The sequence below is a fragment of the Symphalangus syndactylus genome, chromosome 23 (genome assembly GCF_028878055.3).
Source record: "Symphalangus syndactylus isolate Jambi chromosome 23, NHGRI_mSymSyn1-v2.1_pri, whole genome shotgun sequence".
NCBI lineage: Eukaryota > Metazoa > Chordata > Mammalia > Primates > Hylobatidae > Symphalangus > Symphalangus syndactylus.
Genome location: NC_072445.2, coordinates 36036074 through 36053555, shown reverse-complemented (window position 1 = coordinate 36053555; position 17482 = coordinate 36036074). Strand labels below are relative to the sequence as shown.

The 17482-nt window shown below is 40.8% G+C and overlaps 1 protein-coding gene and 1 pseudogene across 3 annotated transcripts in view; one reads left to right on the top strand and one right to left on the bottom strand.

Moving 5' to 3' along the window:
• The window catches only part of FKBP5 (FKBP prolyl isomerase 5), a 117459-nt gene that overhangs the window by 21997 nt on the left and 77980 nt on the right, over positions 1–17482 (bottom strand). For all 3 annotated transcript variants that reach the window (XM_055264470.2, XM_055264471.2, XM_055264472.2), the window contains one exon: positions 1655–1811. In XM_055264470.2, coding sequence (XP_055120445.1) covers positions 1655–1811 — 157 coding nt within the window. The remainder of the gene's footprint in view (positions 1–1654; positions 1812–17482) is intronic.
• On the top strand, positions 11982–12395 carry LOC129473715 (large ribosomal subunit protein eL36-like; annotated as a pseudogene).

Sequence of the window (17482 nt, the reverse complement as noted above, 5' to 3'; positions counted from 1 at the left end):
AAAGTAGCCGGGTGTGGTGATGCACACCTGCAGTCCCCGCTACTTCAGAGACTGAAGTGGGAGGATCACCTGAGCCCTGGAGGTTGAGGCTGCAGTGAGTGTGACTGTGTCACTGCACTCCAGCCTGGGCGACAAGAGTGAGATCCTGTTACCAAAAAAAAAAAAAAAAAGATTATTTGGATATGGAAGAGATAGCTTTTTCTATGCTCTATCTGAATTTTAAGAAGTATCTCCTAGAAACAGAATTAGTTTCACCTAAGAATAAACTACAAATATAGAGTAAATATTAATATAAATAAGACACATTGAAGTGGGGGCTATTGTTAGTGGAAAGAGGAACCAGGTAGAGAAAAAGAAGGCATTATACAAAGGGTGCCTCAGTGACGGCTATAAAGAGTTCAAGGTAGAGCATTTTGGAAGGATTTTCAAGTGGTAGTTGCATGGCTAGAACATCACCTCAAAAATATGATTATGGGCTGGGTGGGGTGGCTCACACCTGTAATCCCAGCACTTTGGGAGGCTGAGGTGGGAGGATCACTTGAAGTCAGACATTCGAGACCAGCCTAGCCAACATGGTGAAACCCCGTCTCTACTAGAAATACAAAAATTAGACAGGCATGGTGGCGGGTGCCTGTAATCCCAGCTACTCGGGAGGCTGAGGCAGGAGAATTGCTTGAACCCAGAGGTAGAGGTTGCAGTGAGCCGAGATCATGCCACTGCACGCTAGCCTGGGTGGCAGGGCAAGACTCCATCTCAAAAAATATATATATATGATTATGGATCAAGTACTGGGGCAAAGGTAAACTGCCGTTGGATTACTACAGAGTCTACAAAATGACACCACAAAAGGCTTAACATCACCTCTGGCAAGTGCAGGTCATCAAGATTCTCAGTAACTCAGAATCCCACTGTCTGAAATCCATGGAGCCAGAGGGAGGATACACTAGATAAGCAGATGCACTCTCATGCAGACAAAATCAAAACACCCTGGGTTCTCTCAGGGGTCTGTTTCTCAAGACAGAAGGGTTGGATTCATGGTATAATTTTAGATCTAAAAATAATACTAAACATGTTTTCACAAGAGAGACTGTCAGTGTCTGATGGTTCTAAGCTTGGAAGTGCTAATGGATATCCTTATGATGGGAAAAATTTAGGCAAAAAATGAGTCATCTCCATTGCCTTTAGATCCAGGAAGAATGTGCTTTTTTTTTTTTTTTCAGCGACTCTGTATAAGAACGAGTGGCACAAGTTCAAGTGGTAGTAAATCATCCAAATGCTTCTTTGACTCCCAACCCCCATGTTTTCCTGCCTCCTGCCTAATTTAGAGAAAAGGGAAGAGGGGGTGAGAGAACCACATATGAGAAGGGTCCATAGCTGCCTGTCTTGACAATACTGCAGGCAAAACAAATCATCACAAAAGCAAAAAGTGCCTGCAAGTCCTATTCTGAACATGTATCAATCAAGTAAACATGCTCACAAACCTCTATGATATTGTAAGACCCATTAATTTACGTGATGACTAACTGCAGCCTGATTTAATTGTTTCCGTTGTTGGATTAACTTCACTGAAAATGCCAAAACATTGAATAAAAAAGCAAGCATTTCCCTATCCTTTAGGTGACTTCACTGTGTTCCAAACTGGTATGCTACTTACCTTGGTCCAAGATATAAAATACATTGTTCTTCCCGCTGCATTTTCTCCAGAGCTTTGTCAATTCCAATTGGAATGTCGTGGTCTTCTCCTTCGCCCACAGTGAATGCCACATCTCTGCAGTCAAACATCCTTCCACCACAGTGGCCTTCCAGGTGGACTGAGGGCAAGGAGACAGGAGAGTCAACAGAGCTCTTCTTAGGACTGGCTAATTCAGTGATGTGATAAATGAGTGGTCGACAATGTAGCAAATACCATTTCCCCTTTCTCATTTCATCAAGAGACACACACAGTATGTCTTGGTGAAGCTGAGTCTACCCAGTCTGAAAGTTTAGGAGCAACCATATTTCTTTCTGTTTTAAGTTAAACTTGTAATTACTGATATTTGTATCAATAAGACAGTTTAGTCGGTAACAAACCAGAAACACAGGTTTATTCTAAGCCTACTATGTGACAGAAGTTTCCTCACCTATAATACAAAGTCAAGAAATGCTGGATTATTTAATAAAGTTATCAAATGCCACAAATTTAATATCAAATATATAAACATCTGTAACTGCATCTTGGCTTCAGATGCTTGGGCCAAAAACCCAACTAAATGGCTATTTCTCCAATGATATACAAAGGTTAAATGAATACAGATGCTCCTTCTTCTTCAAGAGTCCTAATCTCATTCACAAATATATCTGAATAAAAACGGTAAATCCAAAGACAACAACATCAATAACTATCTTAGCTATATCCCTTACTGGAAATAATAAATGTAAAGTGTGAAAGAATCAATAGTCTACTATAACTTCACAAATCAAATTACTTAATAACCTCCCCTGAAATGTTAGGTCAATTTTGGGAGGCCTAATTCACTGTTCCACCCCAATTTACCAAGCTCATTCCCAGGGTAATTTCATATTAAAATAAGAGGCTTTTTCTCATATTTTAAGACAAAATAGAAAAAATGCATACAGATATCTATTTTTTCTTGATGAGTCAGACTCTTTTTTGAGATGGAGTCTTGCTCTGTCTCACCCAGGCTGGAGTGCAGTGGCACAATATCTGCTCACTGCAGCCTCCACCTCCTGGGTTCAAGCAATTCTCCTGTCTCAGCCTCCGAAGTAGCTGGGATTACATGCATGTGCCACCACACCCAGCTAATTTTGTTATTTTTAGTAGAGACAGGGTTTCACCATGTTGCCCAGGCTGGTCTCGAACTCCTGACCTCAGGCGATCCACCCGCCTCAGCCTCCCAAAGTGCTGGGATTACAGGCGTGAGCCACCACGTCTGGCCTAGACTCTTTATTTCTAGGAAAAACAATTCTCTGAAACTTTACAACTACTTTTAATATTAAGGGTATTCTTTCTATTTAAGTTTTTGATGTAATAAGAAAAATAGATGGCTGGTATGACAGCGTAACAGTCACCAAGCAATATGATAATTTGGATTTCATTAAGAAAATCCTGACTGGGCACGGTGCCTCACGCCTGTAATCCCACACTTTGGGAGGCTGAGGTAGGTGGATCACCTGAGGTCAGGAGTTTGAGACTAGCCTGGCCAACATGGCAAAACACCATCTTTACTAAAAATACAAAAAATAGCCAGGTGTGGTGGCACGTGCCTATAATCCCAGCTACTTGGGCTGAGGCACAAGAATCACTTGAGCCTGGGAGGCGGAGGTTGCAGTGAACCGAGATTATGCTACTGCACTCTAGCCTCCAGCCTGGGCAACAGAGGGAGACTTCATCTCAAAAAAAAAAAAAAAAAAAAAAAAAAAGAAAATCCTTTATTTCTACTTCTGTAATATAATAGCCTATATTCAAATCTAGAGATTTCCTAAAATGCTTCTTTTCTAACACTGGCTGATCTACTTTAGATCAACAACTTGTAGAGAGACTAAAAATCACTCCTTCAGTTACACTCATTCCATGCCCAATAAAACAACTATTACCCTCCAAATAAAAATTCACATCTAACTTATTCTACTTTTGAACTACATGATCTCAATGAAGCTCTAAAATTCTATGATTCTATGACCTGGTAATATCACTCTCAATATCAATATAGCCCAGAAACCAGCTTCAAATCTAATTCCTGCAGTTAATCATTTAATTGAATTACCTCTAGCAGAGGCCTGAGAAATCAGAAAAACTGAAGAATGAACAGAAATGGTGTAGACACTAGGGGCCGAAATGTCGCCTGGACATTTATGCTCTAAAGCGTTCTACCCTTTTCTTCTCTTTTTTCTTTGATTTGCTAAATCTTCTCTGTATTGTTCCAATTTTAGTATATGTGCTGCCGAAGTGAGTACTCACTACCCTTTTTAAACTCACCAGTATTAATACCATCTTGACATGTTCCCCTTGCAGACACAGAATGGGGTCTAGGAAACTTGGGCCAAACTAGAAAGGGTCTAACTCTTGAGTCAGCTCCTCCAAACAAGGGCTAGAGCTGGAGTGGCTTGGTAGAGTTGGCATATGGCATTTTAGTTTATGTCCCACACTCATAAATGCTGATAATTCCTTCTGTTATACTTACTTTTAGAATGCTCTAGATAAAATTAACTGGTAGCAAATTGAAAGTTCATTCTGAATTGGAAAACATTTAAAAAATAAATTCAACTTAAAAATTTTTCAAATACAGTCATGCTTCACTTAAGGATGGGGATACATTCTGAGAGATGTGTCATCAGGTATTCTCATCACTGTGGGAACATCTTAGAATGTTCTTACACAAATTAAGATGGAACAGCCTACTATAACCTCGGCTAAGTGGTATAGCATATTGCTCCTAGGCTATAAATCTGCATAGGATGTTATTGTACTGAATATTGTAGGCAATTGTAACACAATGTTAAGTACTTGTGTATCTAAACATTGAGAAGGTAAAGATATGGAATTATAATCTCACGGGACCACTGTCCTATGTGCAACCTGCTGTTAAAATGTTATGCAGCATATGACTGTACATGCATACTAGAGAGGCTCTACAGGGAATCTGAGGCTTAAGATATTTTTACTGAATTCGCTGAGGGTGGTGACGCACACCTGTAAGTCCCAGCTACTCGAGAGGCTGAGGTGGGAGGACTGCTTGAACCTAGGAGTTCGAGGCTGCAGTGAGTTGTTACTGCGGCACTGTAATCTAGCCTGGGTGACAGAGTGAGACCATCTCAAAAAAAAAAAAAAAAAAAAAGATATTTTTACTGGAGTAAAAATTGATGTTTCTAAGGAGGTTAAGAGTTCTAAAAAGTTTGCATTTCTAAATATTTAAAACTCTGCCCAAGAAATTTAGACTAATAACACTTTTCATAAAAAAAAAAAAAGATTTGCTGAGCAAAGTAAATTTCTCATGTATTGTGGAACGTCTCAAGTATACAGATTTATTGTCCTAGTAGCTCACAACTTAGTTAACAGATTTTTTTTGTCTGAAGTTTATTGTTGGAAGTATCATCTTCCTCTCTTAAGGAGAGTACATTTAGTGGGGGAGGAAATTATCAGCACATTTGTTGTGGCTTTTGGTTGATCAAGTTTGAATGTTTTCAAAACAGGAAATCCAGAGACTCTGCAAGGATTCCTGCCTGTGCGTTAGTTTCCTAGGCTGTTTTTCAGCTTGATGTATGTACTTGATATTAAAATTATATAAGTAATTTCTAAAGTTCTCTTTAGATGTGATAACCCATCATTAGTGAGGGAAAAAGACTGGCTACTAATAAACATGTTGGGAAAGATAAATGAAGTAACCATGCCAAAAAAAAGTCAAACTGTAACAAAGGCATAATTAAGAAAGTAAAACATTCATTGTAGCTAGTCTTTCTCAGAGAGACAATAAATGACAGAACTAGTGTCTGATGCTGTAATAGGACAGTAAACATTTGTGATAGCTCTTATAAATATTTTCTACTTTACATGTGGACCAATGTTTTTTTTCCTGGTAAATCTAACCCTTCAAAATTGGACCGTGCAGTACTATAAAATCTTAAACGGATATACATCCAGACACATACACCCCAGTTTATATAAAAAACCAAAACCATCACCTTGTAATACTGACAATATTCAGAATGTCAGAGTAAAAGGAGGGATCACAGCCTCATGGTGACTACAGCCCATTGATTCTCTACATCTACAAGTAGCAAAGGGCATTGCTGGGTTAACTGGTTTCTAAACTTGGAACACTGATGTGACAACTTCTACAAGACTGCTGACAAGAACTCACACACCACTTGGAGCCACGGAAAGACTGCTGATTGCCACAGTAGGGGCCCCGATTGCAGTAACAGACGCAGATGTGCCTAGCTCCTATAGCTCCACTTATTCTTTTTAATGTTATCTTAAAAATTGCTACTAAAACCAAAACAAAACAAAACAAAAACCATGGCAGCTCTGGCTGTGGAAGACCTGTGGTTGCTTTTTGACCTGGCATCTTTTAGTGCAAATACTAACTTAATAAATATTTAATAATAACCATCATGACTCACTGGGAGTGCAGCCTGTAGGGCTCAGGAGGTCTGTTGCTAATCCCAACCAGCATGATTTACGGGAAGTAAATCATCTATGACGTGCCCAAAGAGAATAAAAGTACATACAGGATGCTTCTACTTAGGGCTTTTTTGGTAGAGAAAGAAATAAACAAGTTAAAAAGAGACAACATTTTTTTCTTGACTTAAAGACTATGTAACTTAAAGGGGGAGGGAGGTCCTCCAAATCCCCATAAAGTCAAACCAAACCAAATTACCCAAGCTTAGCTGCGCAATCGGAGTGTAACCACATCAAGCGAGCTGCAAAACATCACTTAAACTGGAGCTCTGACTTATTGTTCTCTTACTGCCCTAGAGCAATTTTGTTTTGAAGAGCACAGAACACCCTGTTCTGAATGTGGCTGGCACATGAACTCGATGTGCTGACAGCAATTTGTACTCCGATTAAAATAGGGGGGAAAAAAGGAAAGAGAGTGCACAGCAGTAACAAAAATGAAATGCAAGAACCCCTAAACCATGCAATTTGTATTTCAGGAAGCAAAACTGAGAAAGAGGCTCCAAACTTAAAACACAAAAAAACAAAAAGCTGTAAATGCTCCAGCCTAAAGACATTAGCTCTGGTAAGTGTCTATTTTTCCCTTTTCTAATTATAGTAGTTGGTGTCTGATAGCTTTGCACTCATTCTCAAAACAATTACTGGGTCATGGGGATCTGAATGGGAATGTTGTAATGGCATTACTACTAGACAAGACTGGTTATCTGGCCAGAGAAAACCAGGTTGTGACAAGTTACTCCCACTGCGCAAGAGTTTTCTCTGTTGCCTAATTCATGCCAAGTGAGCTTCTCTCTGCCTGTGTCTCCTGCCTAATAGAGCACAGTATCCAAGAGAGTAGGATCTTAATAACCCCCTGAAAAAGCAAGCAGAGATGGCTTTCTAAAAGCAGGAGAACAAGAGAAACACTTCCATCACGCATGGTGGTCAGATTTCCCCTAAACTGTCCCCCTTCCTCCTCTGCACTGTTTTGTACTACTTAGGATGAACACACACCACTGTAAGATTGCTTACAGAACTGACAGACAGATGCTAACAGGCGTGGAATCTGGCTCCTGGAACTGAATAACATTTATGCAAATGATTTCTTTTGGTTGATCAAGTTTGAATGTTTTCAAAACAGGAAATCTAAACAAGAAGTATACACCCAGCAACAAATTCTCCATGAACACCAACCCTTACCAGTCTTCCCTTCACACCACTATAGCACTTGAGTTAGACCTGGATTCCAGTCCCATTCTGCCACTTCAATTATGACTTTGGGCAAGGTAATTAAAGCGATCTGAAGCTCAGTTTCTTCACTGATAGAATGTGAATAATACACTAGCTAAATGATAATTGTTGAGAGGATTAAATTAGATACTGAATTAGAGCTTTTAATCTAGCACCTGATATTCATTCATTCATTCATTCATTCATTCATTCGTCAGGGTGTCTATCATGTGAAAACGCTGTTGTTAAGTGTGGATATACAGAGATGAACTAAATGAATGTTAGCTATAATTATTTTCCTGCGCCTAGTGGTAAATTATACCAAATTAAACATGTTTTAGAGCTCTGTAAGAAAACATTTAATGGTTCAACACAGAAAGCTGTCAAAGTATGAATAAAATTCTTAGTAGGCAAAGGCAGTATCTTGTACTTCTTTTGTGCCTCACAGTACCCAGCACAGAGTTCAGGGCCAGCAAGTAAATATTTATTTAATGACTAATCTTAGAACAGGGCATTAAGGACAGGGTGGTAATTTTCACTAATTTATACAAATTTTCCTTTTTGAATCTATTAGTATTCCTGTTTTAATAAATTCTAGGAAGCTATACAAATTTTATATTGATATGGAAACTTTGTTTTTTAATACTATTCTAAAATAAATGGCCAATTTGCTGGATTTTTTTTTTTTTTGTAACAACAGCAGCAGCAGCAGCAGCAACAAAAGACTGTTTTCTTTCTTTTTTTGAGACAGAGTCTCGTTCTGTTGCCCAGGCTGGAGTGTAGTGGCATGATCTTGCCTCACTGCAACCTTCACTTACTGCAACTTCTGCCTCCCGAGTTCAAGGAATTCTCGTGCCTCAGACTCCTGAGTAGCTGGGACACCATGCCCAGCTAATTTTTGTGTTTTTAATAGAGATGGGGTTTCCCCATGTTGGCCAGGCTGGTCTTGAACTCCCGAGCTCAAGTGATCCTCCCGCCTCGGCCTCCCAGAGTGCTGGGATTACAGGTGTGAGCCACCGTGCCCGGCCTCTTTATTTTTTTTGTTTTGAGTTGGGGGTCTCACTCTGTTGCCCAGCCTGGAGGTGCAGTGGTGTGATCATGGCTCACTGCAGCCTCACACTCCTGGACTCAAGCTATTCTCCTTCCTCAGCCTCCCTAGTAGCTGGGACTACAGTCACACACCACCACGCCCGGCTATTTTGTTGTTGTTAAGAATGGGGTCTCACCATGTTGCCAGGCTGGTCTTGTACTCCTGGCCTCAAGCAATCCTCCCACCTTGGCTTCCCAAAGTGTTGGGATTACAAGCGTGAGCCACCATGGCTGGCCAGAAAGACTTATTTTCTGCTAGATTTTATTCTACCTGAAGACTTGAAGATACCTTTTTGGAAGAAAGAAATATATAAATCCAAAATATTTGAAAGAATAAACACTGGCCACTTTAGACCAAGTACCATATTACATTATATTGTGAAGACATATAATAAAGTGGTTTCAAGAATTTGCTCTCTATTCCTAGACTTGCATCCCAGGACATTCATAAATACTTCAAAAGCATATGAAAAACAAAAATGTAAAGTCTCACAGCTCCAACAGATCTCAATATGGGCAGACGTAATCTTTCCTCTATTTTCAATTTTTGGTACCTTTTTGATTTTAGTGTTTCATTTATAAAGAACACATAGCTAGATACTGTTGTTGTTCTCACTTTATGAGACCTTTTGCCTTTAATAGGTGACTTTATCCCATTCATATTTTTTGTAATCACTGATATGAGTGGTTTTATTCTTGTCTTAGGTTTTCTACACAGTGTTTCCTTTTTTTTTTTTTTTTTGAGACCAAGTCTCACTCTGTCACCCAGGCTGGAGTGCAGTGGCGTGATCTCGGCTCACTACAACCTCCACCTCCCAGGTTCACGCCATTCTCCTGCCTCAGCCTCCCGAGTAGCGGGGACTACAGGCGCCTGCCACCACGCCCAGCTAATCTTTTGTATTTTTAGTAGGGACGGGGTTTCACCGTGTTAGCCAGGATGGTCTCGATCTCCTGACCTCATGATCCACCTGCCTCAGCCTCCCAAAGTGCTGGGATTACAGGTGTGAGCTACCGCACCTGGCCCATGTTTTCTTATTTTTTAAAACAATTTTTGCTCAATTGATGAAGTTTTCCTTGTTCCTCTATTTCCCCACTCCACATGGGGTGGTTTGGAAATTCTACACACTATTCTTACTAGTACTTTCCATTAAAGTCTGAACAAATCATTTAAAGATATATATATATCTTTATCAATGTTCAGAATCAATCAGCATAAAGCATTCAATAAAATCCAACATCCCTTCATTATAAAAAACCCTCAATAAACTAAGCATCAAAGGAACATACTTCAAAATAGTAAGAGCCACCTATGACAATATCTTTTTTTTTTTTTTGATACAAGGTCTTATTCCATTGCCCAGGCTGGAGTGCAGTGGTGCAACCATAACTCACTGAAGCCTCTATCAACCAGGCTCAAGTGATCCTCCTGCAACAGCCTCCCAAATAAGCTGGGACTACAGGTGCATGCCACTATGTGCGGCTAATTTTTTTAATTTTTAGTAGAGACAAGGTTTCACTATGCTGTCCAGGCTGGTCTTGAACTACCAGGCTCATGCAATCCTTCTGCCTTGGCCTTCCAAAGTCTTGGGATTACAGGTGTGAACCACTGCACCCAGCCATCAATATCATACTGAACGGGCAAAAGGTGGAAGCAGTCCACCTAAGAACTGGAACAAAAAAAGGGTGTCCACTCTTACAACTCCTATTCAGCATGGTACTGAGCCACAGCGATCAGTATGTGGCAAGTCCTAGAGAGAAAGAAATAAAAGACATCCAATAGGAAACTAGACCTCTACCTCTCACCACATACAAAACAAACTCAAGATGGATTAAAGGCTTAAATGTAAGGCCTCAAACTATATAAATCCTAGAAGAAAACCTAGAAAATACTCTTCTGGACATCGCCTAGGCAAATAATTTATGATTAAGTCCCCAAAATCAAATGCAACAAAAAGAAAAACTAACAGTTGAGACCTAATTAAAGAGCTTCAGCACAGCAAAATAAGCTATCAATGAAGCAGACAGACAAACTACAGAATGGGAGAAAACATTTGCAAATCATGCATCTGACAAAGGACTAATATCCAGAAAAGAACTTAAACAAATCAACAAAAACAAATAGCCCCATTAAATAGTAGGCAAAGGACACGAAGAAGCAGCCAACGAACATGAAAAAATGTTCAACATCACTAATCATCAGAGAAATGCAAATCAAAACCACAATGAGATACCATCTCACAACTGAGTCAGAATGACTATTAATAAAAAGTCAAAGCCAGGCACGGTGGCTCACACCTTTAATCCCAGCACTTTGGGAGGCCGAGGCAGGCAGATGACGAGGTCAGGAGATCGAGACCATCCTGGCTAACATGGTGAAACCCCGTCTCTACTAAAAATATAAAAAAAAATTAGCCGGGCATGGTGGCGGGCGCCTGTAGTCCCAGCTACTCTGGAGGCTGAGGCAGGAGAATGGCGTGAACCTGGGAGGCAGAGGTTGCAGTGAGCCGAGATTGCACCACTGCTCTCTAACCTGGGCGACAGAGTGAGACTCCATCTCAAAAAAAAAAAAAAAAAAAAAAAAATCAAAAAAGAACAGATGTTGGCAAGGTTGTGGAGAAAAGGGAATGCTTAAACACTGTTGATGAGAATGGAAATTAGTTCAGCTCCTGTGGAAAGCAGTTTGGAAATTTCTCAAAGAACTAAAAATCAAACTACCATTTGACCCAGCAATCCCATTACTGGGTATACAACCAAAGAAAAATAAATCGTTCTATCAGAAAGATAGCTGGCATTTGAACTGACATGTTTACTGCAGCATTGTTTGTGTGTTTGTTTGTTTGTTTTTTGAGACAGAGTCTCACTCTGTTGCCCAGGCTGGAGTGCAGTGGCAGGATCTCAGCTGACTACAACCTCCACCTCCCAGGTTCAAGCAATTCTCCTGCCTCAGCCTCCCAAGTAGCTGGGACTACAGGTGCCCGCCACCACACCTGGCTAATTTTTGTATTTTTAGTAGAGGCAGGGTTTCACTGTGTTGGCCAGGCTGGTCTTGAACTCCTGACCTCAAATGATCCACCCACCTCGGCCTCCCAAAGTGCTAGGATTACAGGCATGAGCTACTGCGCCCAGCCTGTTTTGTTTTGAGACAGGGTCTCGCTTTGTTGCCCAGGTTAGACTGCAGTGGTATAAATGTGACTCAAATGATCCTCCCACTACAGCCTCCTGAGTAGCCGGCACTACAGGCATGCACCACCATGCTTGGCTTTTTTTTTTTTTTTCTGTAGAAATGGGGTCTTACTATGTTGCCCAGTTTGGTCTCAAACTCCTGGGCTCAATTGACAGTCCCACCTTGGCCTCCCAAAGTGCTGGGATTACAAGCATGAGCCACCATGCCCAGCACAACACTTAATTTAAGTCTTAAGCACAGTTATATTCTTAATAGCAAAGACACGGAGTCAACCTAGGTGTCCATCAACGGAGGATTGGATAAAGAAAATGTGGGTTTCCTTCTGCCACGGCCACCATTGGAGAGCAGCAGCCATGGCTCTGTGCTACCCTATAGCCGTGGGCCTCAATAAGGGCCACAAGGTGACCAAGAACGTGAGGACACCCAGGCACAGCCACCCCTGCAGGCACCTGACCAAATACACCAAGCTCGTGCAGGACATGATCTGAGAGCTGTGTGGCTTCACCCCATACGAGTGGTGCACCATGGAGTCACTGAAGGTCTCCAAGGACAAATGGGCCCTCAAATTCATCAAGACAAGGGTGGGGATGCACACCCACACCAAGAGGAAGCGGGAGGAGCTGAGCAATGTCCTGGCCACCATGACAAAAGCCGCTGCCAAGAAGGACTGAGCACTCTGCCCTGCCCTCTCTCCGAAATAAAGAATAGCTTGACAGACTTGAGATAAAAAAAAAAAAAAGAAAATGTGGTACGCATATACTATGAAATACTATGCAGCCATAAAAAAGAATGAAAGGATATCCCCTACAGCAACACAGATGCAGCTGGAGGCCAGTATCCTAAGTGAATTAACACAGAAACAGAAAACCAAATACTGCATGTTCTCACTTGTAAGTAGGAGCTAAACCCTGAGTACACACAGACATAAAGATGGGGACAAGAGACACTGGGGACTCCAAAAGCGAAAAAGGATGGAGGGGTACAAGGGCTATACTCTATGTTCACTATCTGGATGATGGGTTCAATAGAAGCCCAACCTCAGCATTACAGACAATATATCCATGTAACAAACTGGCACATGTCCCCCCTGAATCTTAAAATAAAATAAAAGAATTAATCAGCATAATCTCCCCTGGAACAAGAAATTAAGGCAGCTGATTGTGGTAGTACACGAGCCTGTAATCTCAACTACTTGGGAAGCTGAAGCAGGTGGATTGGTTAAGCCCTGGAGTTCAAGACTAGCTTGAGCAATATAGCAAGACCCCATCTCTAAAAGGATAAAAAAAGTTAGCTGGGTGTGCACCTGCAGTCCCAGCTACTCTGGTGGCTGAGGTGGGAGGCTGGCTTGAGGGCAGGAATTTGAGGCTGCAGTGAGCCACAACTGTGCCACTGCATGCCAGCCGGGGCCACAGAGCAAGACTTCATCTCCAAAAAATGTTTTAAAAAAGAAAATAATCTTAGACAATTTTGCCTTCCCCTCTTCATTTCCTACCCTCACCACCTTTTGTTAAAATAACCCAGAATCCAGACTGTTATTATTGTTTTATTATTATTATTATGAGACAGAGTCTCCCTCTGTCACCCAGGCAGTGGTACAATCTTGGCTCCCTGCCACCTCTGTCTCCTGGATTCAAGTGATTCTCCTGCCTCAGCCTCTTGAGTAGCTGGGATTACAGGCATGTGCCATCATGCCTGACTAAATTTTGTATTTTTACTAGAGATGGGGTTTTGCCATGTTGGCCAGGCTGGTCTTGAACTCCTGGCCTCAAGTGATGCACCCACTCCACCCTCCCAAAGTGTTGGGATTACAGGTGTGGGCCACTGTGCCCAGCCCAGACTGTTTCATTATTAATATTACTTTTAACATTACAGCTCTACTGCTTCAGAGATCTTTCAGGATAAATGTATCCAATATGAGAATTATTTTTTTTCTCGCTACTGTTTCTTATGCCTTGAGTTGTTGCTTCTTATTTTTTGTTTGTTTTGGTACATCCCACAGTATTTTTTTCAAAAAGAATATGAGTCTGCAAATTCCAAAAAGTTAATTTTGTTCTCATACATAAATGACAGTTTGGCTGAGTACAGAATTCTAGGTTCAAAATACACATAGCTATAGATAATAATCAAAAGCATTGTCTTTAGTGTAATGAGTAAGATTCATATTCCTTTGTACATAGCTTGTTCTTCCCTGGCAGAGTTCAGAATTTTCTTGTAAGCTACAGAATTCAGAAATTTCACCAGGATATTCCTGGGTGAAAAACCACTCCTTCCTCCTGGGTACCACTATCAACTGGCCCTTTCAATCTTAAGACTCTTTTTCTTTTATTGCCTGTAGGAAATTTTCTATTAGATGTTTGATTGGATGCATATTACCTCTCCTGGATTTATTATCCATATCTTCTAATTTCTTTTTCACTTTTCATCCCTCTTTTTTCTTGTGTTCTGAGAAATCCTTGGCTATCTTTCAGATTACCAGATTTCAGGGACAGTCCATTTTGCTCTTCAACCCTTCCTCTGAGTTTCAGTTTTGATTAATCATGCTCTAATTTCCAGAAAATTTCTTGTCCTCCCTTTTTCAGGGAAGTTGGCTTTTTGACTTATGAATTTGATGTCCTGTTAACAATTTCTGAAGATAATAATTAGTATTTTTAAAGTTCTCTTCTACTTATTCTGTTAGTCCACTTTAGTGCTGCTTTTTTCGTGATATTTGCTGACGATTCTTTGTTGTCTGGCCGTATTATAAAGGAAGGATTCAGGATGATCAAATGACTATAGTTAGCTGTCACCGTTTTTCTAAGCCATTGGATACGTTTCCATGGCAGGCCTTTCTGCAAAAGGATGGGCTGATTGCGGGGATCTAAGGGTGAAGATTTCACAAATATTTATTAAGCATTTACTACGAGCTGGGCATGATGGGCACAGGAAAGTTGACTTCAGGAGCAGAATACTTTAGCATTATATACTGTGAAAAGCTGTCTTTACACTTTTTTCCCCTTTAAATTTGTTTTAAAAGTTCAAAAAAGGCCGGGTGTGGTGGCTCATGCCTGTAATCCCAGCGCTTTGGGAGGCTGAGGCAGGTGGATCACGAGGTCAGGAGATTGAGACCATCTTGGCTAACACGGTGAAACCCCGTCTCTACTAAAAATACAAAAAAATTAGCTGGGCGTGGTGGCAGGTGCCTGTAGTCCCAGCTACTCGGGAGATGGAGGCAGGAGAATGGCGTGAACCCGGGAGGCAGAGCTTGCAGTGAGCCAAGATCACGCCATTCTACTCCAGCCTGGACGACAGAGCGAGACTCCGTCTCAAAAAAAAAAAAAAAAAAAAAAAGTTTCAAAAAATACATTCATTTTCCCCAGTCCAAGTCCTAACACTTGGAGTCTTTTGAGGAACGTTTTATTTTATTATTTATTTTTAAATTTATTTTATTACTTTTCTATTTTACTTCAGAACCCGGCCTTACTGGTTTTAGCTTGGGAGAAAAAGTCACAGCCAGACCCTAGTGTAGTAGTTTTCAGTCCTTGCCTGCAAATTAGAATAATCTGGGAGTTTAAAAAAAAATACTTGTGCCTGGAGTTCCATCTTCTGAGATGTGAGATTCTTATTTAACTGGTTTGGGTGTCAGAATATTTAAAAGCTCCCTAGGTAATTCTAAATTCAGGAAAGTTGAGAACTACTGCACTGGAGGTTTACTGGCCCCGCTGTTCCATCTTGTTTGATAACAGCCCTGATGATTGCTGCATAGCCTGCTTGGGCTCCCTCACACCAGCTGACTATGAACTTGGAGTTCCGCCTAAGCCTGTTGAGAAGAACAGTATGTACCTCTGCATAAGTCCTCTTTACACCTGTCTTGGGTTGGATTTGCTGAGACCAGTTTCCATTGGTTCAACTTCATCAACTTTACATATTCCAGAAATTCTCCATAATTTCTGATCCACTCTTACATTCCTCCCCTTTCCAGCACTATTATTGATTTCTTCTTCTTCTTTTGAAAACTTTGTTCCCTCCATCTATCATTTCAGTGAGATTTGGAGAGGGAAAGGAGGTACACCAACAACTGGAACCTGTAGAACACTGTTGAAAATTTCACATTTAAAAATACTGCTGACTGTCTGCATTCTTTGCATTCAAATGTGGCTGAAAGTACTGAGAGGCAAGAGAACCACATACAGCCAGCATTTTGATGGGCCTCTTCCAACCACTAAAGTTGACAAATCAGACGATGTGAGAGACTGGGGGATGGGGGAAGAGTAACTGGTAGCTATGTAGAACCTTATGTAAGTCAGATTTGATTTTCTAAGAAAGCAAAGCTGAAAAGTAGGAATGTAGCCATGACTTGCAATTAAACTTAAGGACTGAAGTATCAGTCATCATAATCATATCAATTAGAGTAACTTAGAACACAGTAACTTTTTAAATGAAAGGAAAACTTTGAATAAAAATTACAAGACGGTCATCTTAACTGACACTAGAAAAAGCATAGGGGGACAGATTCTAAAAACTGATTTGTAACCATTAGGATCCTCATATAAAGAGTAAAAATCAAAATTTGAGAAAGAGTAAATCCCATCAAACTAATCTAGGTTTTCTCTTCCACACAGAGACAAATTATGAAAAGGAAGTAAAAGTTTACAATTCAGTAAAAACCTTTTTGAGTCCATAATGTTATTCTTCCCCCAGAACCCAGAGAAATGTGATTTAGATAAGATTACTATTAAGATATATGATTAATTTGAAGACTATTATTAGAGGCAATTTTAGGTCTCTAATAACCATGGTAAAGCCAAGAGGATTTGCTGATGGATGACATGTAGGAGATAAGAAAAAGAGGAGTCAGCCAGGCACAGTGGCTCACGCCTGTAATCCCAGCACTTAGGGAGGCCAAGGTAGGTGGATCACCTGAGATCAGGAGTTCAAGACCAGTCTGGCTAACATGATGAAACCTCGTCTTTGCTAAAAATACAAAAATCAGCTGGGCGTGGTGGCACATGCCTGTAGTCCTAGCTACTCGGGAGGATGAGGTGAGAGAATCACTTGAACCCGGGAGGCAGCAGTTGCAGTGAGCTAAGACATGCCATTGCACTCCAGCCTGGCCCACTGCACTCCAGCCTGGGCAACAGAAAAAAAGAGGAGTCAAGGATCTTTTTCCTTAGATCAATTAAAAGGAAGCAAAACAAATTAGTGAAACACAATATATAGGGTAGAAGAAATTAAGTGTCCACTAAATGTCTGACACTCTTCTTCATAACTGTATTAGTCCATTCTCATGCTGCCATGAAGAACTGCCCGAGACTGGGTAATTTACAAAGAAAAGAGGTTTAATTGACTCACAGTTTCACATGGCTGGGGAAGCCTCAGGAAACTTACAATCATGGCAGAAGGGGAAGCAAACATGCCCTTCTTCACATGACTGCAGGAGAGAGAAAAGCCAGCAGGGTTTCCCTGCCAGACACTTATAAAACCATCAGATCTCATGAGAACTCACTCTATCATGAGAACAGCATGGGAGAAACTGCCCCTCGATTCAGTTACCTCCCACTGGGTCTTTCCCACGACATGTGGGGATTATAGAAACTACAATTCAAGATGAGATTTGGGTAGGCACACAGCCAAACTGTATCACTGTTACACAACCTGTGGGAGTGAAAATTATTCCCATTTGACAGATTAAAAAAACTGAATGCTCCATGTAGTTAAGTAACTTGTCTAAAGTCATAAAAGTATCAGGTAGCAATTCCAAGATTCAAAACTCAAGTCCATCACTTTCAAAGCCTATCTGTCCCCTCCTCCACATCATTTCATTGTCTCTTTACACAGAAATGACAGAA